This window comes from Ambystoma mexicanum, chromosome 8 (genome assembly GCF_040938575.1).
Source record: "Ambystoma mexicanum isolate Mex_15411 chromosome 8, UKY_AmexF1_1, whole genome shotgun sequence".
NCBI classification, from domain to species: domain Eukaryota; kingdom Metazoa; phylum Chordata; class Amphibia; order Caudata; family Ambystomatidae; genus Ambystoma; species Ambystoma mexicanum.
In genome coordinates, this window is record NC_090929.1 from 1,244,007,054 (window position 1) to 1,244,028,961 (window position 21,908).

The 21,908-nt window shown below is 47.2% G+C and overlaps 1 protein-coding gene across 1 annotated transcript in view; it reads left to right on the forward strand.

Annotated features, from left to right (window-relative positions):
* MYOF (myoferlin) overlaps window positions 1-21,908 on the forward strand; it is a 1,388,224-nt gene that overhangs the window by 274,112 nt on the left and 1,092,204 nt on the right. The window contains exon 4 of the mRNA XM_069611360.1: window positions 823-931. Within this exon, the coding sequence (XP_069467461.1) occupies window positions 823-931 (109 nt within the window). The remainder of the gene's footprint in view (window positions 1-822; window positions 932-21,908) is intronic.

Below are 21,908 nucleotides of genomic sequence, written 5' to 3' on the forward strand. Positions count from 1 at the left end.
CCCCAACACCAGCAGCGTGTGCATGCTAAGACTCGCATGTGCTCACCCTCTGCCTCCTTCTGTCCCAATATTAAAGAATAGGAACACGCCACGATGCCAGGACGTCTACGGCTTTCAAACAGTGGATCTCTCCGATTTAAGCGGTCCCTCCATGTCCTCGTCCCTCCTTCTCTGCTCTTTTGATCGTAGTTTCTTCAATTTAGTTTGTTTCCGAGCCTTTACTGACCTTTCCCTCAGCCTGTTCTATTTCTATGGGTGACCATCCTTTCACCAAGGTTTGTTGTTGGTGTTAATCTCCCCCCTCACCCCCAAACCTACTTATCAAATTGACTGAACACTTTTGAATAAGGTGACTTTTACAGAGTTATGCTATGTGGAAATTTTTACAGAACTTCAACTGCCGGGAGGCTTCTTGACGTTTCAAATGTACATGACCGAAATAACAGCACTTGAACTAACTGACTACGTTTAGAGTTTTACTTTGCAACATGTGATGTGTTGGAGCTTTCCAGAATATGAAATGATCAAATATATTTGTGGACCGAAAGCTTTTTCCATATCTTGGTGGCTTGTCACAAATATCCCCAAACCTCTCCCCCCCCCCCCCCCCCAATCTCTCCCTTGTGTGCCTCTTTTTAAAATTGATTGATTCTAACAACAGTGAAGACTGAGATCATACATTTCTTTTTGGGGAGTACCCTGAATTTGTTCGATACAATGACTTTAAAACCCTCCAATAAGTACTGATGCAGGATTAAAATTGCGCAGAAAGTTCCCTCTTGACGTTTTGAATTAAACCTTTTTGTTTTTTCGTTTTTACAGATTAATTGGCACCACAACAATATACCTCAAGGAACTTTTGGGTGGTCAGAGCAGATCTCTACCTTACAAAGGGTTGGCTCTGATAAACGATAAAGGACAACCATGCGGAGTAAGAACCTTTTTATTATTTTGTGTTTATTATTCAGTGTAATTTTAAAAACGTGTCTAATAAAATGCTTGTGTAAAAAGAAAACCATTCTAAAAGACTAACAAATCATGCAGTGCGGTTTGTGTACTGGAATCGCTCAGAAAAAATGTTGGACCACTATAATATGTACGGTAGACCCAAAAACAATTTCTTTTTTAAATCAGTCGAAGGGAGCAATAATGGAGTGCACGATTTGGCAAGAATAACCGCTTTAATGCATGCAAATTGCAGCTGGCGCTGTCAGTCAGCTCCTTGGAACAGAAAAACTGAAAAAGTTCTCGACCCGCCAAAAACACAACATTTGAATACATTACAAGTGCCAGGTACATGTTAATTCTTCGTTCCCTATAGGCCCTGACCTATATCAAAATCTAAACGCAATATTTTAGTACGCCCGATTGGTTAGTATGTTACCCGTGTAGCCCCCTACGAATGACCTAATTGTGCAGTTAGCCGAAAATACTCCACCCTGATTGGCAAAAGTTGTACATGTAACATTGACTAAAATGGCATGCCCTCATTAGTCAAAGCAAATTCATGTTACTTCTGATGTGCAGTCCCAATGCAACAACCCAATCATGCTGTGAGTATGGACAGTGAAGTCAGCAAAGTCAATTTGGCAATCCAGGCATTGCTCAGGACTTGTAATAGTTGTTTGTTCTGCAGCACTTTTGCAATTTCCATTTTGAAACATGTTGCTATCCCTAGCACACATTCTTCCGAATATCGCTTTGGAACTAGGTGGCTTCCTAAAAAACGTAACTGAGGCTCCACTCATTGGAAATTAATATCTACCATTTATTCGTGCTACCAAGCATTCCATTGCAGAACCAGTTGCTCCAACACTCCCTAATGGGCAGTATAACCACAATCTGGTATTGATGCTTTGGCAATGCCTTCACTCAAAGCTTCGTTCACACCAAATGATGTCCTATCAACTATTCTACGTGTCTGTCAACGCAAACCGCTATTCTGCATTTCACTCCATGCACCGGAGAACCGCTAGGCCCTGCAACAATAGCTAATATGTGCTGCACCTCACCCTTGCTCTAAGGACACTGGCCTGCTGAACACTCACTGGGGGAAGCAGGAATGAAGTTTAATTAAATGGAAGGACAGAGGCTCCAAATTGTGGCCTGAACATGCCTCGTTCAAAATGGCAGGCCTCTGGCTATTGTGGCAAGAGCTCCCTATACTAATGAAAACCAGTAACCATATCTTTTGCTGCCTGTCATTCCACTACGTACTTGGTAGCCTAGTGCTCTCTAGAATGTGACAAAACTAAATCCAACTCGAAGATGGTCTGCAATGCTGCAACAAATGACAGGTATACTGACATAAAAATTACTATTTTCATGCCAACATAATTTCCACAGCTTGTACTTCCCTCCATATTTCCACGTTTAGGGCGTTGCACCTGCATCCTAACACTTACAAAGGGTGTTCTCCACTTAAAGGGCTGGGTTGTGTAATCCTGTACTTTAGACATATTACATTCAGTGTGGTTAAGTGTGCTTATTACGCCAAACTCCGAAAGAATCGTTGTCTCACGATATCTGTATGGCCAAAGCAAACTGTTTATTTCACTTTGTGGCAAATCTCTTTGGGTAAAATGACCTTGCTTAATTATGATATAATATTCTACTTTTACATAATCCATATTATGCAGCGATTTAAAAACACCATGTAGAATGTCAGACTGAGTAAATTCATAGCCTCAGTGAACTAAAAAAATAAGATTACGTACACTTCTAGATACTTGACCTCTCCTCGTATATTGGATTCCAATCCTAGCCCAATTCCTGATGTTAAACCTTGATCCCGAAGTCTGCATTATAATGCTTTAATGTAAATTTAAAATGGATGCAAAATTGCACAAGACTTGAATTACGAGAATGCGGAAAACCTCAACATCAAGGTTAATTTTTAGCTGTGACTTGCCATCGTTTTGTAGCCTAACACAGGACAGAGCATTTGTATGTAAATAGAGAGGGTTTCATTTATTTCAAGACTGTTATGTTTAACTAATATTGGATGTTAAAAGCAGTCATTAAGAACAGTTACATAAACAGGACTAAAGCTAAAATTAACTGGTGATTAACTGACATCAAAGATGTGTTTAAATGTGATGCTGGTCTACTGCTTTGCAGAGGTAGATAAAACCATTGACCTTACGGCCGCAAAGGATATCAAAATATTTATTATATTCAGTGGGATGGAGACTTGGTGTAGTTCGGTGAAACGTATAGAATGTGTGTACATGAACATTTTAGGGCATTTATAAAGCATAATTGTATTTGGAATGGGAAGAGTCCTGTTAACACGGACCCCTTTGTTCAAAGTGAACAAATTGGGATGGAGGTAGGTGCCCACAAGAAAGGTCTCATAACTGGTCTTATCTGGTGGACGTCTTTCCCTGCGTGTGAATGTTGTTGTTAAACATACCACCCTTGACATTCCACGCATCACCCACCCCTTCCTGCTTCCTCCCTGTACTTTGGAAATTCTGCCAGAATTCTTACTGGCACCATTCACACTCTAGCTTTCTGACCTCTCCTCTGCAGCAATGCTTGATAACAGATTTCAAGGTTGGATGAGCTGAGGAGTATGACTACAATACATAGAAATACAATGAAATGACGCAACTGTGAGTAAAGGAGACAGGCTCCAGTAACCAGTCCGGCACTCGTCTACTCAATGTGGGATAGGAAGCAATGGTTGGCTGTACAGGCTGAAGAGACCGCTCTTCAGAAAGAGATAATTGCGGTAATGGTTAACCAAACCTTATGATTGTGGGAAAAGGCTGGCAGAGTAACGTAGACAGAAAGCAGTGGAACAGTACTATAAATAATACATGAACCATCACCTTGAAGTTGTCCCACACAGCTCAGAACATTCTTTATCCCACAACCTCACCCCAGAGTCTAACATTAAGCAAAGGAAGATGGTAGTTGCTGTGTTTTTGGTGTTTGTGGGTGAGGAGAACATGAGTAAACCCCACTCTTTCCTGGTTGTGAAAAGTTAAAATGGCAACCTCGGGGCATGCAGTCTTCAAAATGCCTCGAGAAGCAGGCACCAGGTGATGTGTTCACTTACAAAACACGGCAGCTGGGAAACATTAAAGAGCATTTGAACTGGTTGTAATATCTCAAGCCAGCTGCCAAAAAGAACAGTAATCAATCAGTGCATTGTATGATCCTGAAGAAAAAGGTGTTGGCCATGTTTATGGTAATTGGTGATTTTAGAACAATGTGTCCCTGGAAATACCATTATGTAGTGGCTTGAAAAGGGGGCCAAATATGAAATAGAAGAAAACTTGGACTCGCCCTTCCCGGCATGCTGCATCCTGTCTTGGTTCGTAAGTGAGCTCATATTTATCTGAATCATGCAATTTGGGGGTAAGGGAAATCAACAAGACTTGGGAACTGCATCTGGTCTAGTAACACGAGGTAGGGAGCAGATGGTAAATCAAATACAAATGACTAGAAGAGTTGCATAGGTGTGGGGGTCCAGTTTAAATGTGATAGAGGGGAATTGTATTGTAATCCTAGCACAACAAACAATAGCGTCTTAAAAGGATGTTTACTTCCTGGTATTGGTGTGGGGCATGCAGATGCCTTAACAAGAGTCCCAATGCCATTGCAAGACAGTAAAGCTTCCCGGCAAGGGCAAAACAGGGATATAATAAGGATATTTCTGTCTTCTAGGATGCTGACGGTGTGAAATTAAAGGTAGAATTAGTAGTAAAGTGTGGCAAACCAGAAAAAGGACTCGCACTACATTGAATCATAGTTGGATGTTTATTTAAACAAAAACCCAATTGCCCAGCTAGCCCTATCGCTATGCGGGAAGTTCCCTACCTAGTAAAACTAATTCGAGGGGATTGGGTCCTCCGATGTATTCCATATCTATGACATGTAATCACCACAGCTGTGCTGCTTCGGAAACTTTTTTCGGTGTCCTGCGTCGATGCGCCGTCGTCGAGGACCTCCTCCGACGTCATCCGATGTGATAAGTAGGACGCACGACGCCTGTAGCCTCAGTTCCGTTTTTTCCGCGAACGTGTTGCTTCGTGAATCTCGGTTACGCCTCGACTCTTTGGAGTTCTGTTCTTCTCGGTTCTTCGAACCTGGCTTCAAGAACTGCGGGGAGTGTCGGTCCAAGATGTCGGTGACGGACTCGCACGACGCCTGCCTCTGGTGCCTCGGGGAGGCCCACGACACGGATGACTGTATCGACTGCCAGTCGCTCACGTCCAAAGCCTTACGGGAACGTAAGAAGAAGTTGTCGGTAGGTCGGGTGTCCAAGCCCCGGAAGTTGAAGTCTGCGGGGCTTTCAACGGATGATTCGAGAGGTGACTCTCCGCATCGTTGTCGGAAGTCTCGTGGGTCTCCTTATAGGAGTCGGTCTCGCCACTCCTCGTCCTCTTCGAGGCATTCTCGGAAGCGCTGACAGTGGTCGTCTTCCAGGTCCTCTTCTGAGGACTCTGCCCGGCACTTCGCTTACCCCAACAGCCGTGCGACGCCGGAGGAATGGGCTTCCTTCGGGAAGAAAATGCTGGCGATTCTCGAGTCGCAGGGTATTAAGCCGTCCGCGCCCCCGAGTGGGGTCGGCCGTGAGAGGTCGAGAGATACCGCTCACAAGAGTGGTCGGCACGAGTCACGGGGGAGAGGTCCCGTTCGGACAAGGGGACTCGTTCTCAACGTAACCGTTCCAGGTCCCGGTCCTTGACGCGTTTGAGACCGTGTGCACCTGTGATATCTTCGAGGAAGACATCGACACCTGACGCGTCGAGGGCGTCGACGGGCTTTCTCGAGGCTCCGGCTCCGAGGAAGTCGTTGAAGCCGTCGACACTCAGGTCGTCGAAGGACACGCTCGGAGCTCAGGCTTCGAGGACTGTGTCAACGCCGTCGATGCTGGTGTCGCTGCATCTGACGTCGACGCCGATCCTCTCGGCGCCGATGCCTGTTCTCTCGGCGCCGATTCACTAGATGCCCTCGACGCCTTTCGAGGCCGGGGTGTCGGGGGTACCCCGTGGCACGGGGGAACCACCTAGAAAGGCTCTGGTTAAGAGCAAGCACTCTCGGGTGCCTTCTTTTCACCACCTGGAATATATTTCGGAGGTGGCTGAGGATTCTGATGGCCTGGTTCCTAGTCAGGTTCCGGATGAGATGGTCTCGGGCCATAGCCAATTTGACGATTTGAGTCAGTCACTGCATGATGCCAATGGACTGGACACCTCTCCGGAGGTAGAGTTTTGTAGGCCTGAGCCTGGCTCTCATGCCGATTCCTCGTACCGGCGCCTTATGGCTAGGGTTTCTGAGTACTTGGGATGGTCTGCTTCTGGTCTGTGCAGGATGATCTCACGGACATCCTTGATGTTGGTCCCCCAACTGACCCGGTACTGCCATTTCATATGGCTCTCCAGAGAAGGGTGGCGGCGGCTTGGACTGCTCCGTAGAGTCTCCCGGCGGTGGGCAGGTCCTTGTCGCGAAAATACCGTCCAGCCAGTAGCGATCCCTGCTACTTGACCAGGCACCCCACTCCGGAGAGTTTGGTGGTGCAGGCGGCCCCAGCAAAGCAGGCGTCTTACCCTACCATCCCTCCTGATGGGGACGACAAACGTTTTGATGGCTGGGCGAAGAAAGTGTTTTCTTCTTGTGGTATGGCGCTTCAGGCGGCCAACTCCATTTGTGCCTTGTCTCGTTTCACACGCACTCTGTGGAACTGTTGCCTTAGCGGCTGAACATATTCCCGAAGGGGACGATCGGGATGGTTTCCTTGCTATGGTCCAGGATGGTAAGGATGCCATGTGTGAGTCTGTTCAGTCGGGTTTGGACATGGCTGAATGCGTCAGCAGGTCCATGGCGGTGAGCACCGTGATACGCAGGTTTGCGTGGTTGCAGAAGTCGGGGGGGGGGGGGGGGGGGGTTGCTCATGATGTGCAGTCCCGGCTCCTCAACATGCCCTTTGACGGTGAACACCTTTTTGGCAGCAAGGCTGACAAGAGCCTTGAGAGGTTGCAGACCTCCAAAGCTGCAGCGAAGTCGTTGAGCGCTGCAGTTCGCCAACCTCCGCCTTTTCGTCCTAGGGGACAGCAATGGAGGGGTGGTTCCTTTCGCTATTACTCGTCCTTCGGTAAAGCGAGAGGGGCTGGCAGTCAGAGGCCAACGCAGGGGTACCAGAGGTGGACGACAGGGTACCCGTGGTGCCAAGGCCACTCGGGCAGTTGCCTCTTTGCACTCGGGTAACGCTGCAGCTGCTACCACTCAGTCATGAGGCCATGTCCCATGGTTCGCCGGTTGGGGGAAGGCTGGCGCAGCATCTTGTAGAGTGGCGTGCCATTACTTCAGATGTGTGGGTTCTGGAGATCATAACCCACGGCTACTGTCTTCCCTTTCGGCAGAGGCCTCACGACAATCCACCAGGATTCCTGTCTTTGAAGAGTCCAGATCCGCTCCTTGCGCAGGAAATTCAAGCCCTGCTGGAGAAGGGCGCCATAGAACTGGTGCCTGTAGCGGAGAGGAACAAGGGATGGTATTCCCCTTATTTTTTGATTTAGAAGAAAGACGGAGGGATTGAGACCCATCATGGACTTGCGCGGTTTGAACAAACTCCTCAGGAAGGACAGGTTCAAGATGGTTACTCTCTCTCAAGTCCTTCAGGCCCTTCAGCTTAAGGACTGGTTGGTGTCTCTCGACCTCAAGGATTCTTACTTCCATGTGCCGATCCATCCCAAGCACAAGAAGTACCTGAGGTTTGCGGTTGGCGACTCGCACTTTCAGTTTCGGGTCCTGCCGTTCGGGTTGACCTCCGCCCCGAGGGTTTTCACCAAGCTCATGGTGGTGGTGGCAGCAAATCTCAGGCAAGGGGGGATTCACGTCTACCCCTACCTGGACGATTGGTTGATCAGGGGGAGCTCTCCCGAGCAAGTCCTGGATCATCTGTCCGTCACCTGCCACTCCCTTCACAGGCTGGGCTTCTCCCTCAATTTGAAGAAGTCCCATTTGACGCCAACACAGCGGCTCCAGTACATCGGAGCAGTGCTAGACACTTCCCTGGGGCAGTGTTTTCCTCCCCAGGTGAGGGCTCTTCACATTCAGCAGATGGTGCACAAGTTTCAGCATGCCCAGACGCTCCCAGCGTTTGAGTTCTTGAGGTTGCTCGGCCTCATGGCATCCTGCATTCTTCTGGTGCCAGAGGCTCGCCTGCGGATGAGATCTTTGCAGTGGGCACTCAAGATGCAGTGGTCGCAGTCCTCCGGCAGGATGTCGGACCCGGTTCAGGTGCCGCCCTCGGTCGCCCAGGACCTTCTGTGGTAGGCCGTCGAAGGCAACTTGATGAAGGGGGCTCCATTCTGGTTTCCCTGGCCGGAGGAGACGATCGTGACGGATGCATCCCTCACGGGATGGGGAGCTCATGCCAACGGCGGTCGTTGGTCTCGGTCGGAGTCCAGACTCCATATCAATCTGTTGGAGCTGAGGGCCGTCAGGCTAGCCCTGAAGGCTTTTCTGCCGACTGTGCGAGGAAAGAATGTCCTGATCCTGACAGACAACACAGTGGCCATGCACTACCACAACAAAAAGGGGGGGGCAGGGTCGCTTCCTCTGTGCAGGGAGGCGATGCAGCTCGAGTTCTGGGCCATCCAGCAGGAAGTTTCGATCTCGGCAGTTCATCTGGCCGGAGACGAAAACGTGACAGCGGATGTTCTGAGCAGGCAGAGCACGATTTCTCACGAGTGGGAGTTGGCTCAGGAGATTCTCCTGGAAATCTTCACCCTTTGGGGGACCCCTCAAGTGGATCTCTTCGCCTCCAGTGTCAACCGGAAGTGCGAGAGGTTCTGCTCGTGGGAATTTCCTCCAAAAGGAGCCTTAGGAGACGCGTTTGTGGTGGAGTGGACATTCCCGCTGCTGTACGCGTTTCCTCCAGTCCCCGTCATCCCGCAAGTGCTGCGGAGGTTACGGAAGTTCGGTTCCCGGATGATCCTCATTGCTCCGGCGTGGGCTCGGAGGACGTGGTACCCGAACCTTCTCGACTTGTCCATCTGCCCTCCACGTCGTCTTCCCTACCGAGACGATCTGCTCTCACGGGAGGGGGGTCAGGTTCTCCATCCAGAGGTCATATCCCTCAACCTTCACGCTTGGTTTCTGAAAGATTGAGGTATAAGGATTGGGACCTCCCTGAAGACGTGATGGAGGTGTTGCTCTCGGCCCGACGGCCAGCAACAAAGTCTCTGTACCGTTGCCGTTGGCGTAAGTTCTGCGACTGGTGCAGAGTTCAGAATGTGGATCCTTTTGCATGTGACATCCCCATGGTTCTGTCCTTTTTACTTTCTTTGGCCCACAGGGGCTTGCAAGTGGGTACCATTAAAGGTTACCTGGCGGCGCTGTCCATCTTTAAGCGCTCGTCTGAAGAGTGTTCCTACTTTAAAATCCCTTTAATTTAGCAGTTTCTGAAAGGGCTCACTAATGTGTTCCCTCCGTCACCTTTCCTGGTACCCGGTTGGGATTTAAACCTTGTTCTTAAGTTTCTTATGGGTGCTCCGTTTGAGCCTTTGCATTCTTGCCCTTTGAGGTTGTTAATTCTGAAAACTGTGTTTTTAGTTGCGGTTACTTCCGCTCGCAGAGTGAGCGAGTTACAGGCACTTTCAGTTAAGCCACCCTTCACTGTATTTCACAAGGACAAGGTTGTCCTTACAGTTCGTCCTTTTCTTCCGAAGGTGGTTTCGGAATTTCATTTGGCCCAGAAGGTTGTTCTTCCGGCATTCTATCCTCCTCCGCATCCTGGTAAGGAAGAGGAGAGGCTCCATAGGCTTGATCCTAGGAGCGCCTTAAGCTTTTATGTTTCACGCATGTCCCGGGTCAGAGTGGACGATCAACTCTTTATTGGTTACGCTGGAAAGCGTTTGGGACAGGTTGTGACGAAACAGACTTTGTCTCGCTGGGTTATTTCGGCCATCTCGGAGTGTTACCGCTTGGCGGGTAAGGACCCGCCGGCTGGCTTGCGGGCCCATTCTAGCAGGGGTATGGCTGCATCTACTGCCCTGCAGAGGGGTGTTCCTGTTCGCAACATCTGTAATGCAGCCACCTGGGCTTCAGTAAATACATTTGTACGTCACTATTCCCTCGATTCCATCCGAGGACAGGATCTGGCCTTTGGCAAGGCGGTCCTTTCTGCTCTTTGATTGGCAATTCTAAATTTTGATTCTAAATTCTTTCCCTCCTCCTTGCTCTGGTACTGCTTTGGGAGTCTGTCATAGATATGGAATACGTCGGAGGACCCAATCCCCTCGAAGAACAAGTTACTTTCTTACCTGGTAACGTTCTTTCGATGGGATGGTCCGACGACGTATTCCATATCGCTCCCTCACTGCCTTCCCCGCTGCAGAATTTCTTTTGCGATTGCAGCTTACGTTCCGCAAGGTTTTGTGTCTGACTGGCAGTTGACTAATGTCACACGTTCTGGGGGAAAAAACTACACATGAGGCTACGGGCGTCGTGCGTCCTACTTATCACATCGGATGACATCGGAGGAGGTCCTCGACGACGGCTCATCGACGCAGGACGCAGACGCCGAAAAAAGTTTCCGAAACAGCACAGCTGTGGTGATTACATGTCATAGATATGGAATACGTCGTCGGACCATCCCATCGAAAGAACGTTACCAGGTAAGAAAGTAACTTGTTCAACTACAAGGGTGTATGTCAAGTCCAAAGTAAAGTCATCTGTCAAATCCTAACCAACTAACTGGCCCTACCACTTCAGAAAACACCTAACTAAAAGGAAAAAGGTAAAGGGGGAGGTTTGCACAATAACCTTGGGAGGGCCTTCTGCCTGGCCCACTTTGTAATTGACTTGCTCTCAGTCTCAAAGTTCCTTTAGAAAATTATGGTATAGTCTTCACAATCGTCTAGAGTCTCTTGGTTGGTTAAAAATATATTCGCCCGCCCCTTTATAAAGAAAGCTTTTTCTTATTTTACTTTTCTCAAGTTTTATTTCAAAATGTCCAAATCCCTTAAGGATTACTTGAAAGGGCACTTTTGTCTCCATCTTTGTGGCTCTGGCATTTCCCAAAGTCCTGTGGCTCTTTGGTGGGTGTCTTGTTTCTCAATCACAACATTTAACTGGGGTGTCTGCCCACTCGGTTATTGCAAGTTTCCATGCTCTCATGCACTTAGCTAGCTTTGCTGCAGAGCATTACCTTCTTTTCACTCTTTGGCCCGTAGTGCGCATGTTCGTCTCTCCTTGGTAGGCTTGTTAGCTTTTCCAGGCTTGATCCAAAGCATATGCATCTCTTTCACTCTATTCTTCAGAGGGCTTGTGCCTGATAGTTTCTTTTAAGTTCTTGTGCTTTTGGCAGCTATTCCAGCTTTGATGTACAGTGTTTGTATCTCTTACACTCTGTTTTAGCGGGGCTGTGTGACCGCTCCATTCTTTCTTGTAACGACATCAATTTCGGTACTCCTGGAAACCAACAGTCCTAGGTCTCGGTGGCATCTGTTTCTCCACCTCTACAGTGGAAAAGGCGCTTGCTGCATGGAGCTCAGGGACCCGGGCTACTTTCCCGTCTTTGGTCTTTGCATCAGTTGCTGGGCTCCAAGTCCACCACTGCTTTTCACTGGTCGCACCATCAGAGAAGACGTTTGTCTTCCCGACATAGCTCTTCCTCTGACTGGAGCCTCTTGCTCAGTCAAAGCACCCACGTTCAGCCTCCAGCTAACGGGTCTCGCTTTGTTAATGCCATCGCTGGCTCCGCGTCTTGACGTGGCTTCCGCCTCTCCAGGACGTCAATGCTAAAGAGGCTCTCCACCATTCAGTCAGCTTCCTCCTTATGCATGGCATTGGAACAAAAGGAATTGTGTCCGTCTTCCTTGATCATGGTATTCAGGGGACGACCGGCAGTACCTAAAGCCAATAGAGTGTACGAAGAATCTGTGTTGAATATAATCCTAATGGAAGATGCCAAAGTCTTTCCAACATTCATATAGGCAGAAAGGGTGGTTTGGACTGAGAGTTCCTTATGGAATCGGAGGCCTTATCCCCACGAGGGGAGTCACTCCCAGTGATGTCCCACTTGCCCAGACCCCTATAGAGGGTCTTGCTTAGCGGGTTCATCTCCCTAGCCTCAAAGGGGGTGGCTTCCCTTTGGGGAGAAGGGATGAATTTTCCAGATTCATCACAAAAGGTGGAGATGAGAAGGGAACAAGAGAACCATAATTGGTGGAGTCGACTAGTAACAGTGGAAGCTAAGGAAGAGAGAAGAGGAGGGTCGAACTCCGAAGCAGGTAGGAGGGTGGCCATTAGATAGGCTGGTAGTTCTAGACAAGGCCCCTATCTGAGGGTCCTGCTAGGGACGTCGGCCACCCATCCTTATTTACATTTTGACTACCTGCAATGGACTCATACCTAAAGCAAACTACCTCCTTTTACTGCCTTTCCTCCTTCTCTTGCAGGCTTTCCACCTCTTGGAAGCATTGCAATGGGCTTGAACATCCAACCCCTTCCATCTCGCGCCTTTAGACTTTGGGTGCCTCCCCTTCCCCATTTCCTTCTCAAATCTGTTTTCCTTTGCCACCTACAGGCTTTTTATGCCTTCTCGCTGCCTTGTCTTACCTCCATGTTTTTAAAATCCTCTCCATCCTTCTCTTCTCACCCGATTGCCTAACTTCTTTCCATTAAATCAAGGAACTCTAGGTCTACCTCCTTCCCTCTCATGATGTTCTTGCACACTCTTCTCCATTGCCTGTACACCCTTCTACTGGCTTCTGGAGTCTCCCCACCCCCGCTCTTTTCCTTAGTTTCATCCTCTTTTGTTACTAGTACTCCGCTACCTATGGTTCTCTTAAGACTCCCTTTTCATCTCCACCTTTTCGCCCAACTCTTCAGTTTTTCTCAATATTTTAATTGCTCATGTAAGAAACCTGGCGGTATTCTCCCAAGCGGATTCCGAGAATCACTTATTCAGGTGGCCAAGGAAGGGCTGACCTGCTCAGATCCCAACACTGGGGTCGAAAGAGCGAGAAGGGATCACCTGGGCGGGGGAACTCGGGGTTGTATTCGGATAAATGCTCCTGAGGAGATGCAGTATTACACTGAAGAGGAAGGTGAGGAGGGAGTCTCTGAGGCTTTTGTAGCTTGTACCACATCTGCCTCCATTCCTCACATCTCTCTTGCCCAAATCCAACAAGCCCTCCATATATAACAAATCCCCTTAGATCCCAAACCCATGTACATTCAGAAACTACCTGAATACTCCGTCATTCTTCTTCCTGTCCCTCCGATTATTTCCTGCACTCCTAATCTGCTCAGACAAAACACTACCATTCCCACAATTCCCCTTGGTCATTTTACAATAATAATCCTGATCATTCCTGTTTTTTTCACAAACCCTACCAATCTCACCCTTCTGAGATTACCAAAGCCCCTAGGACGAAGGGTATCGGGTAATATCACCACCAATAATAGCACCATATATTCGGTCGTGGGGAATGGCAATAGGCGATATTAGTGGGGATAATTATCGGGGTAAATGGGAGCAGGGGATGCAGTGGTGTCCCCTGTTACCTTTTAAAATATGGGGGTTGCAGAGGTGTCCCCCGTAGGTTTAATGGGTTAACACCGCCGCAAATATATGGCACCATTCTTGTATGGCGATATTTTTGCGGGGATGTTTTATATATGCTTATATCGCGCCGGTAGCCCTCGGGCATCAGGCGCAGAAACACAGAAAGACAAGACTACATAAAACATACTGCTAGCATAGGTAAAAAGCCAGCTAACTGTGTAAGTGCGCAGCTCACTGGAACAGGTATGTTTTCAGATATTTCCTAAAAGTCTGGTAGTTTTCCTCCAACCGGTGACAGGCAATCTATTACACTGCCTGTACTGGAAAGGATCTGCCGAGTCCTGCAGCGTGATTAAAACGCGGCACATTCAGCAGGCCATGCTCAACTGATCTTAAATGTCTCCGGGAGACCTATCTTCAAAACTGTTTTTTGAAATAGATAGGTGCATCATCAGATAGGAATCTATGAACTATTGTCATTGACTTAAATTTGACACTATCTTCAATTCTGAGCCAGTGTAAGGATTTTCGTTCTGTTATGTGCTCCCTATTTTTAATCACCTTTTACTATGCGTACCTCATAGTTTTCCATTACTTGGCATCTCTCGATATCTTTCTTGGTGGCTCCAAGTAGCAGGGCATTACCATAATCAAGTCACGATGAAATTATCGCCCTTGCAACGGTAGCCTCGTTATCCTCATTCAGAAATGATCCAATGGCTCTCAGTAGTCCAAATAGTATGCATTATTCTTATACATGTAATTGACCTGTACATCTGAGCCTACTGAGGCCTCAACCATCATCCTGAGTTTTTTGACTTGTGCCATTCCTGGAATATTGGCCTCTTTAATGACGAATTCTTTATATTCATCACCTAGCTTAGCTCTGGTCTGAGGTGTTCCGAAAATAATTAGCTCCGTTTTGGTGTTATTCAAACACATCTAATGTTGTTGCATCCAGCTGTCTATGATATTATAGACCTTGGCTATTTTTGCACTATCCATGAGATGGTCTCCTTCTAGTTCATTGAGTGTCGTCGGCGTAATTTGTAAAGAATACACCAACGCTTTCCAACAGTTCACAGAGACTTCTCTTGTAAAGATTAAACAGCAGTGGCGATAAACTTGCTCCCTGAGGGACTCTAAAAATAATCGAAGCGGCCTCTGAGAATTTCTCCCCCCAGTGTACTCTGGCTCGTCGGTCCTTAAAGGAAGAGAGCCATGCCAGGGCACCCGGAGAGCAACCTGCTATTTTATCTAAGGCATTTTGTAGTAACTGGTGATCCACCAGGTCAAAAGCTGCAGGAAGGTTGAGCAGCATCAAAATCCCTATTTTGCCTCTACTATTTCAAGCATGCGATTCTGTAAATCTAACGTGGCGGTTTCAGTACTTTGAGCTGCCGGGAAGCCCGATTGCTGCTCATGAAGCGTTCCCTGGGCTTCTGTATGCTTCTGGAGTTGGTTGGTCGCTATCTCATCTAGGAACTTCAGAATGAAGTTAGAGTTTGTAATAGGGCATAGATTACCTAAATCTTTAGAGTCTAAACTGGCCATTTTGACCAAAAGTGTGATGTTCGCCTCTTTAATTTCTCAAGGCACTATGCCCTCTTTAAACAAAGCATTTATTAACTTCGTTAAAACCGTAGAAAATAGTTATTTTTTTGTCGGCTCTCTGCACACGACGTTGGTTTCATTTTGGCCAGTACCAAGGCCATTTCTTCCTCTGAGACTGGTGTAAAACTGAAACTGGCTATTTCTCCTAATTTGTGAGTATCTATAGGATGCATTACCTTACCTAAAGCTTCTCCAGAAGTCATATTATTTCGAGCTTTCTCAGTCTTGGCTGCAAATGCATTTTGTACCACATCAGTCTTCCTTTGTGGGCATGAAAGAGGGTGTGAGCGTCTTTGGTTTTTCTATGCCTTTAAGAATCTCAAAGCTAGTGGCATTAGGAGCTGCTGCTGTCTCCTTGTTGTAATAGTTTGCTTTTGCTTCTCTTACACCTTTCCTATATTTATAATTTAGGCTTTTCCAGTGATCTTTGTTCTGAAGGAGTAGGATTTTGCAGCCTTTTTCTTTCCATGATTCATTGGATATTAACACATGGAACCGAACGAAGGCTGGAATTCCATATAATGCCTTTCCCCGGTCCGTTCACGTCGACTACTCAAACACTACCCCTCCCCTTTTCCAACACGAACACTTTCTCCCAACACAAAAGGCAACAGACTAACACTAAAGCTGTTTACCTGACATGTCCCAACCCAAGGGTCAGGCAAAGTCAGGCAATTGACAAGAATCATGCACACCTGACGGCCCTTTCCCTTCTACACAGGGATAAAAGGTGGTGCATGAGAGCACAATACGAGCAAGGAAGACCGCACAACGACTCAGCTATCCAAGTACGGCAGTTTAAGAGGAGGTGAAAAGCGGCGAGAACCGAAGGGGCGACAAGGAGAGAAACGATCTTGCCCATTCCGACCCAGGCCTGCGAAGCCTCCGCAGAAGGAAACCTAAGACCACGAACAATAGCCAGAGTGTGTTGCAGCGGATGTCAACGGTACACGGAGCATGCCTATGCTGATAAGCAGGCAAGAGGGAGATGCCTGCTACCGTGGTACCGTCCTTGACTCCAGATACAAGTAAAGCCAAGCGGTTCATCACAGCCACTGAGTCGAGGGGAGAACCGATATGAAACCTAACTGTGTTGAATGAAAGTGGCAAATTAAGTGAAGTACAAAGAACTGTGAACATTGAGGGAAAGCCAGCTGCAGAGGTTTCCGGCACCTCATGGGTTCTCACTTGAGCGACTCTGGTTAATCCCTTGTTTGTTGAACTACCAATACCAGAAGACCCTAGGAGAGGCACAAGGAAAAGGTCAAAGTGGTCATACAGGGGTCTAGTAAAATCCTCTGTTCAGTCGAAAGTCTTTGACCAGCAGAAGTTGAAAAGCTAACGGAAGTGAATTCCGACTCATAGAAAGTAGAAGTCATTGAGTGTTTGATAAAATTTGGCAAGAGTAAACCCGGCAGAGGGATGCCCACGGAAAGGGGCGAAGCCTAAAGTCCGGGTGAACAGTGTGTTGACTAAAGTGAACCCAGCAGAGGGATGTCCACCGTAAACGGTTTAGGAAAACATTAAGGCTTTGTCATGATCTCTGCTTCCAAAAGGTCAGGGTTTTCCCAACTCCCTTGGAAGCAGATCCATAACCCAGGTTCCGAGTGCCAACCAGTCCCAATTGGGACCTTTTGGACCCAGTCCTGGCGCCAGTGGCACCAGGCTCATAAATATGCCCAGTCCCAGCGCTGGAAGCGCCGGGCTCATAATGCTTGGGTGGACTTACCTGCAGCAGACCATGCTGCTTACTTGCCTGCCAGTTGAGCCTCTGATCCTCTTCTGTTTGGAACTACTTTTCCTGTTGGGTGGGGCAGGAGCCACTCCCTAGATTCAGAACACTGGAACTCTTCTGGAAAGCAGGAACTCTTTTCTTACTAGGCGTGGCTGTGGAAGGAGACACCTAAGCACTACAGGAGGCTATTTAAACCACACCCGATGGATGAATCTTGCTTTGCGTTATTCTGCATCCTCTGCAGCAGAACGCTCATCGTGTCTTCTGCATCTGATCCTGGGCCTAAGGAAAAAGGCTTACCATCCTGAATCCAGTCTTCAGCAACACCTATAAAGACAAGAAAGAACAGGTTAGCATTACGGTCTTCAGTGACAGCTCTTCACTTACCTGGTCCATCGGCTGTCACCAACGCCTCGCGGTGCATTCCGGCATCTGAAGGGCAAAGGCTTACCTACTCTTCGTGCGCTCCGGAGGTCTTCACACTGCATTCCGGCATCTGAAAGACAAAACAAGGTGCGTTTAAAGACATTGGGGAACTTTAATACTCACGTGCCATTACTCCTTTCCACATCTAACCCAGTGGGTATTCCGGCACCCGGCAGCCGCTCCGAACTTGTACCTGCAAAATAAAAAGACAGTTAGAGCGCATCGTGAAGCAGGCAACAAGCGCTTACTTACGTGCTTCCAGGCGCTTCTATTCATCACACGGGCTCCATCTTCAACTCACTTCAGCCCATCATCCGCCATCGCCGGAACCCTGCAAAACAAGAAACATCATTACTAAAGACTTTAAAGACATTAGAATTACTCGAAACTTACCGTTCGTGCAGTAAACGACGGACAGCAGTCCTCTGAAGTCAAGAGGCCTGCTCCCCTTATCCAGTGAAGAAACTGGTTACAGCACCCTGCCCCGAGGCAGATGGAGAGCACGGCGTTCACTTACCTAAGGTGAGAGCGTTAACCTTTGGGGTTCTACAGGAGAAGAGAAAGGGAAGAAGAGAGAGACATTCAATAACCCAGTTCCTTAATCCCATATTTTCTATCTGCAGACATCTCACCCTTCAAGTCAGACATACAGTGCACAGAGGTCCAGCCCAAAGAGCCAGCCGTGTGTTGCACATCACCTTTGAAGATACGGTATACGCCCAGTCAAGACCGGCGCCTCTACGGGAATCAGGTGAGCGTTACAGGCTTATGAATGTAACAAGTGAAAGTATTCTGTAAAGAGCCATCGTGAAATCGACAGAGGGAGGCTAAGATTTCGAGAGGGGTCTGTGCCCAGCAGAGGGAGACCCAGGGGTCAAGAACCTTCACCCTGATGTTGTGTGAATGAGCCACAGTGAACCCGGCGGAGGGAGGCTGAGATTTCAAGAGGTGTGTGCACCTGGAAGAGGGGGACCCAGGGTTGAAGAACCCTCAGTCTATTAAGTGTCATAAGGAAGGAACTTTTAATTCTGTTATGCTGAACATATCTGGTCATCGGAAGCCGGAGATCTAGCTACCAAAGGCCCTGATATACCTAAACACTTGTTTAGGATCTGAGAACCGGAAGAGGGGGGATCCAGGGGTGAAAAGTAATCACCCATCGTCCATCCAGAAAGGAACCTTTTGTTTATTTGATTACATCGGATCCTAGAAGGCAAGAAACATTTGGGAGAAAAGGGACTTGATCGACGGTCCTGATGGCTGTGAACGGAACTGTCGTCTCGTGCTGGGAAAGCTTGAAAGTGTGCTGTGCTCAGAAGTCCAACCTTGTCCCATGCTCAAAACGCAGGGAAGGTAGGCCCCTGGTTACTGTGAACACTTCTTTCCTTCTTGTGCACCTTATCCCACACTCTTTTGGTATTTAGTTTTAAGGATTGGCAATATGTTTTTCTTAGTATAGGCCCTTTTATTTGACAAGATGACAAGACACCATTAGGACTGCCTTATCTTTCATTTGATGGTCCTAGCTTGCTCCCATCTTAGCTTTCGGTTTAGATGGGGAGTTTTTCCAACCTGCATTTTCAGTTTAATAAACACCCTTGAACTGTGATCACTTGTCTGTCTTTACTATTGCCACCATGCGTTCCTTACACTACTCTGGTTGCCTTTCTCCATTTCTCCTCTTCCTTTCATGTCTTGTCTGCCTCCAACTCTTTCTTCAGGATCCTCTCCCTTGATCAGCTTCTCGACGACCCCCAGCCTCTTGCTCCTTCAACTCCACTATTGGCCTCAAACTTGCTTTATCTAAAAATGTACACATTGTGCGGTTGGATCCTCTCCTTTTTATATCCCTGGTGGATCGGCAATTGGTGTGTTAAAGATCTGACTGATACCACCTATTGGAGTAGGGTCTTGGGATGTTGGGATTGTCTGTGTTCATCTTATTACATACTTACCATGTGTGTTTAATTCCACTCTGCCACATAGTCCTAGTCAATGGTTCGATGGTGCAGGCTTTCATCATGAATCTGGACCTTGCCTGCCTTCCCAAGCGGAGTAGACCACTTGCACCAACCCCTCTGTACTAGCATTCTAGGTTGAATGTCTTTTTATCCCTAGATATTTGTTAGACTTCAGTAATAAGCCCTTACCCAATAGTATTGCTATTTGGTTGAACCTGCTGCAGCGTCAGGTGCCTAAGGCTCTGCAAAGCATTTTTAATAAATTCTAATGTATTTGCAGCCTCCACCAGTATCTGGCGTGGAGCTACAGCTGTCTATTCTATCGTATTGCATCCAAGGCATGACTCTTGCCAGCCTTTCGGTCAAGGACTCAGCAGCTGCCTTACCCTGGCCTTTCCTATACGCTTTACTCTTTACTGTGGCAAATTTGGCTTAGTCGCCTCCTGTTCTGCAATATTCCTATATTGTGGCCTGCTTGGCTGGCCACTTACAATTGCTCTTCTCTCTCCCACTTTTCTGTCAATTCTGTAACACCAATACTCTGCAATGTCCTACTAACAGTCACACTACTGACTTGTTTCTTCCCCTTTTTATATGTTGGCCTAAGCCCTAGTTGTTAAAATAATCATAGATTAGTGCGATGAATTTCCAGTTAGCTTTGCGTTGTTTGATATTTTGTGAACTTGTTCCATGTCCTTCAAATGGGCCGGTCTGTGTGCTGCAATATGGTTAAGGTGTTCGTTAACCCAATTCGGACACAACTTCCATGGTCTCAGGGCTCAACTACCCCATCAGCTATCTTGGCGGTCAGTCATTTCTGCATTGTTGGTTGGGCTTTCCTTTTCTCCAGCTGCTGGAACTGTCGGTAAATGTGTGGGTCTGTTGTGAGCATTTCGACGATACTCTTTGTTTCTCTTATGGCTATCAGATTCTAATTGAACTCTGTACCATGTCTTGTTCAGTGAACAGGCCTGCGCCATGTATGGATTTGCAAGCAGAGATATGAGCGAGGGGGGGGAGAACCCCTTGGTGCCCGCTTGTACAGCAGTGAGTGGAATTCTGAAGCGTATTGTTTGTTTTCCACCCCTCTTCATGATCCCTCAGACTGTGACAAAAGCGGTAACTTATCTCCACTCCCCATCAAGCACATATCCTAGTGATGCACACTATTGCCTGGCCTGTTAAGTGGTGGTTGCCTTGAGTGTAATAGAGCACCTGAATGCACTGTCTGAGCGCTTGGGGACCTCCCACCCCATATACCACGTCTATGGAGTTGCATCACATATCTGGTGACTTTTCCTGGCCCCAGAGTTTTACAGCCCTCTCTGTAGACACTCAAATGGTGACTTGGTCACACTGGCTAACAATGGGCAGATGTCTTTAGGTATCTATACTGTACAATAAGAAGCGAGAACCTGATTTACTATAAAAAATGAGGAGCCAACAGGGTTTATGGTGGATGACCCTGAGGAAGAAGGGTGTTTACTATATATCCTGCTAGTTGAGGTTTACCAGGCAATTGAAATTTGGGCAGGCAATGAGTCCTGTTCTGGATGGCATGCATATGAACCTATTTAAGCACTAAAAGGTTATGGGCCTCTCTAATTATTTGATGTAGTGGATACCTGGGGGGTGTGCCTTCAACATGGTATACCATAGCGTTAATTCCTATATTTAAAAATTTTGATGGGGACTGGGAGGGGCACAGAATTTATTACATAACACACATACATTAAACTGCCTGTACTTATACTATAAAACTGTTTTCTAGAATAGACAGTTGTAATCCATAATATGTTGGATTTACAATATGGTTTTGTGGAGGGATGAGGCACAATCGAACAGTGCCTCAAATCATATTTACTGTTAACTAAAATATGTAAGTCGGTGAAAAGGACCAGCAGCCCTTGATTGTGCAGCAATGGGTTATGGCTGACCTTTGAGTCCATGTAGCTAGATACCTCATTGATCACATAAGACTATTGCACCAACACAGTCCATGATTGCCAATTTTGGAATGAAGTGGGCTCGTAGGGTTAGCCAGGGGCACGTGATGTAGCTGGATAGCATCTGTACTTCTTTGCAGATGGCATTAAAGGATGCCATCTAACTCCAGATGTCCCAGAGCATATGATATTGCTTTTATTTACAGATGATGCTGTCTTGAAAGCACAGACCTCTGGATCACTAAAAGGTTGTTAATGTAAATGCACTATTTGTAAAAAAAAAAAAAAAAAAAAAAAAGCTTGAGGACAAAATAGGCACATTTCTGACAATTGATGCTGTAAGGAAACTGATTGAGACCATGTTTTAATGCATTGCAAATGCCAGGTAAAACCAAGGTCTTTATTACTCAGAATTTGAGCCATTTGGGATGTCGGACACATGTGGAGCAGGCCATCCTTGTGGCACACGCTACTAGATGGGTACTAAGGATGCACAATATTCAGAAGGAGCAGTTTGCCCCTTTTATTAAGGGGTTGGATGAGGCTAAGACTGCTTCCTTAGCGGGCTCATGTAGCAAGCTATGCAGCTACTTTAAAGTGGATACCTGCAGACCACAGGTAGTCTTTTCAGTACCTCATGTGTGCATTGAATTCTACTTTATTTTGCACCTAGAAATAGGCTTGACTTTCTT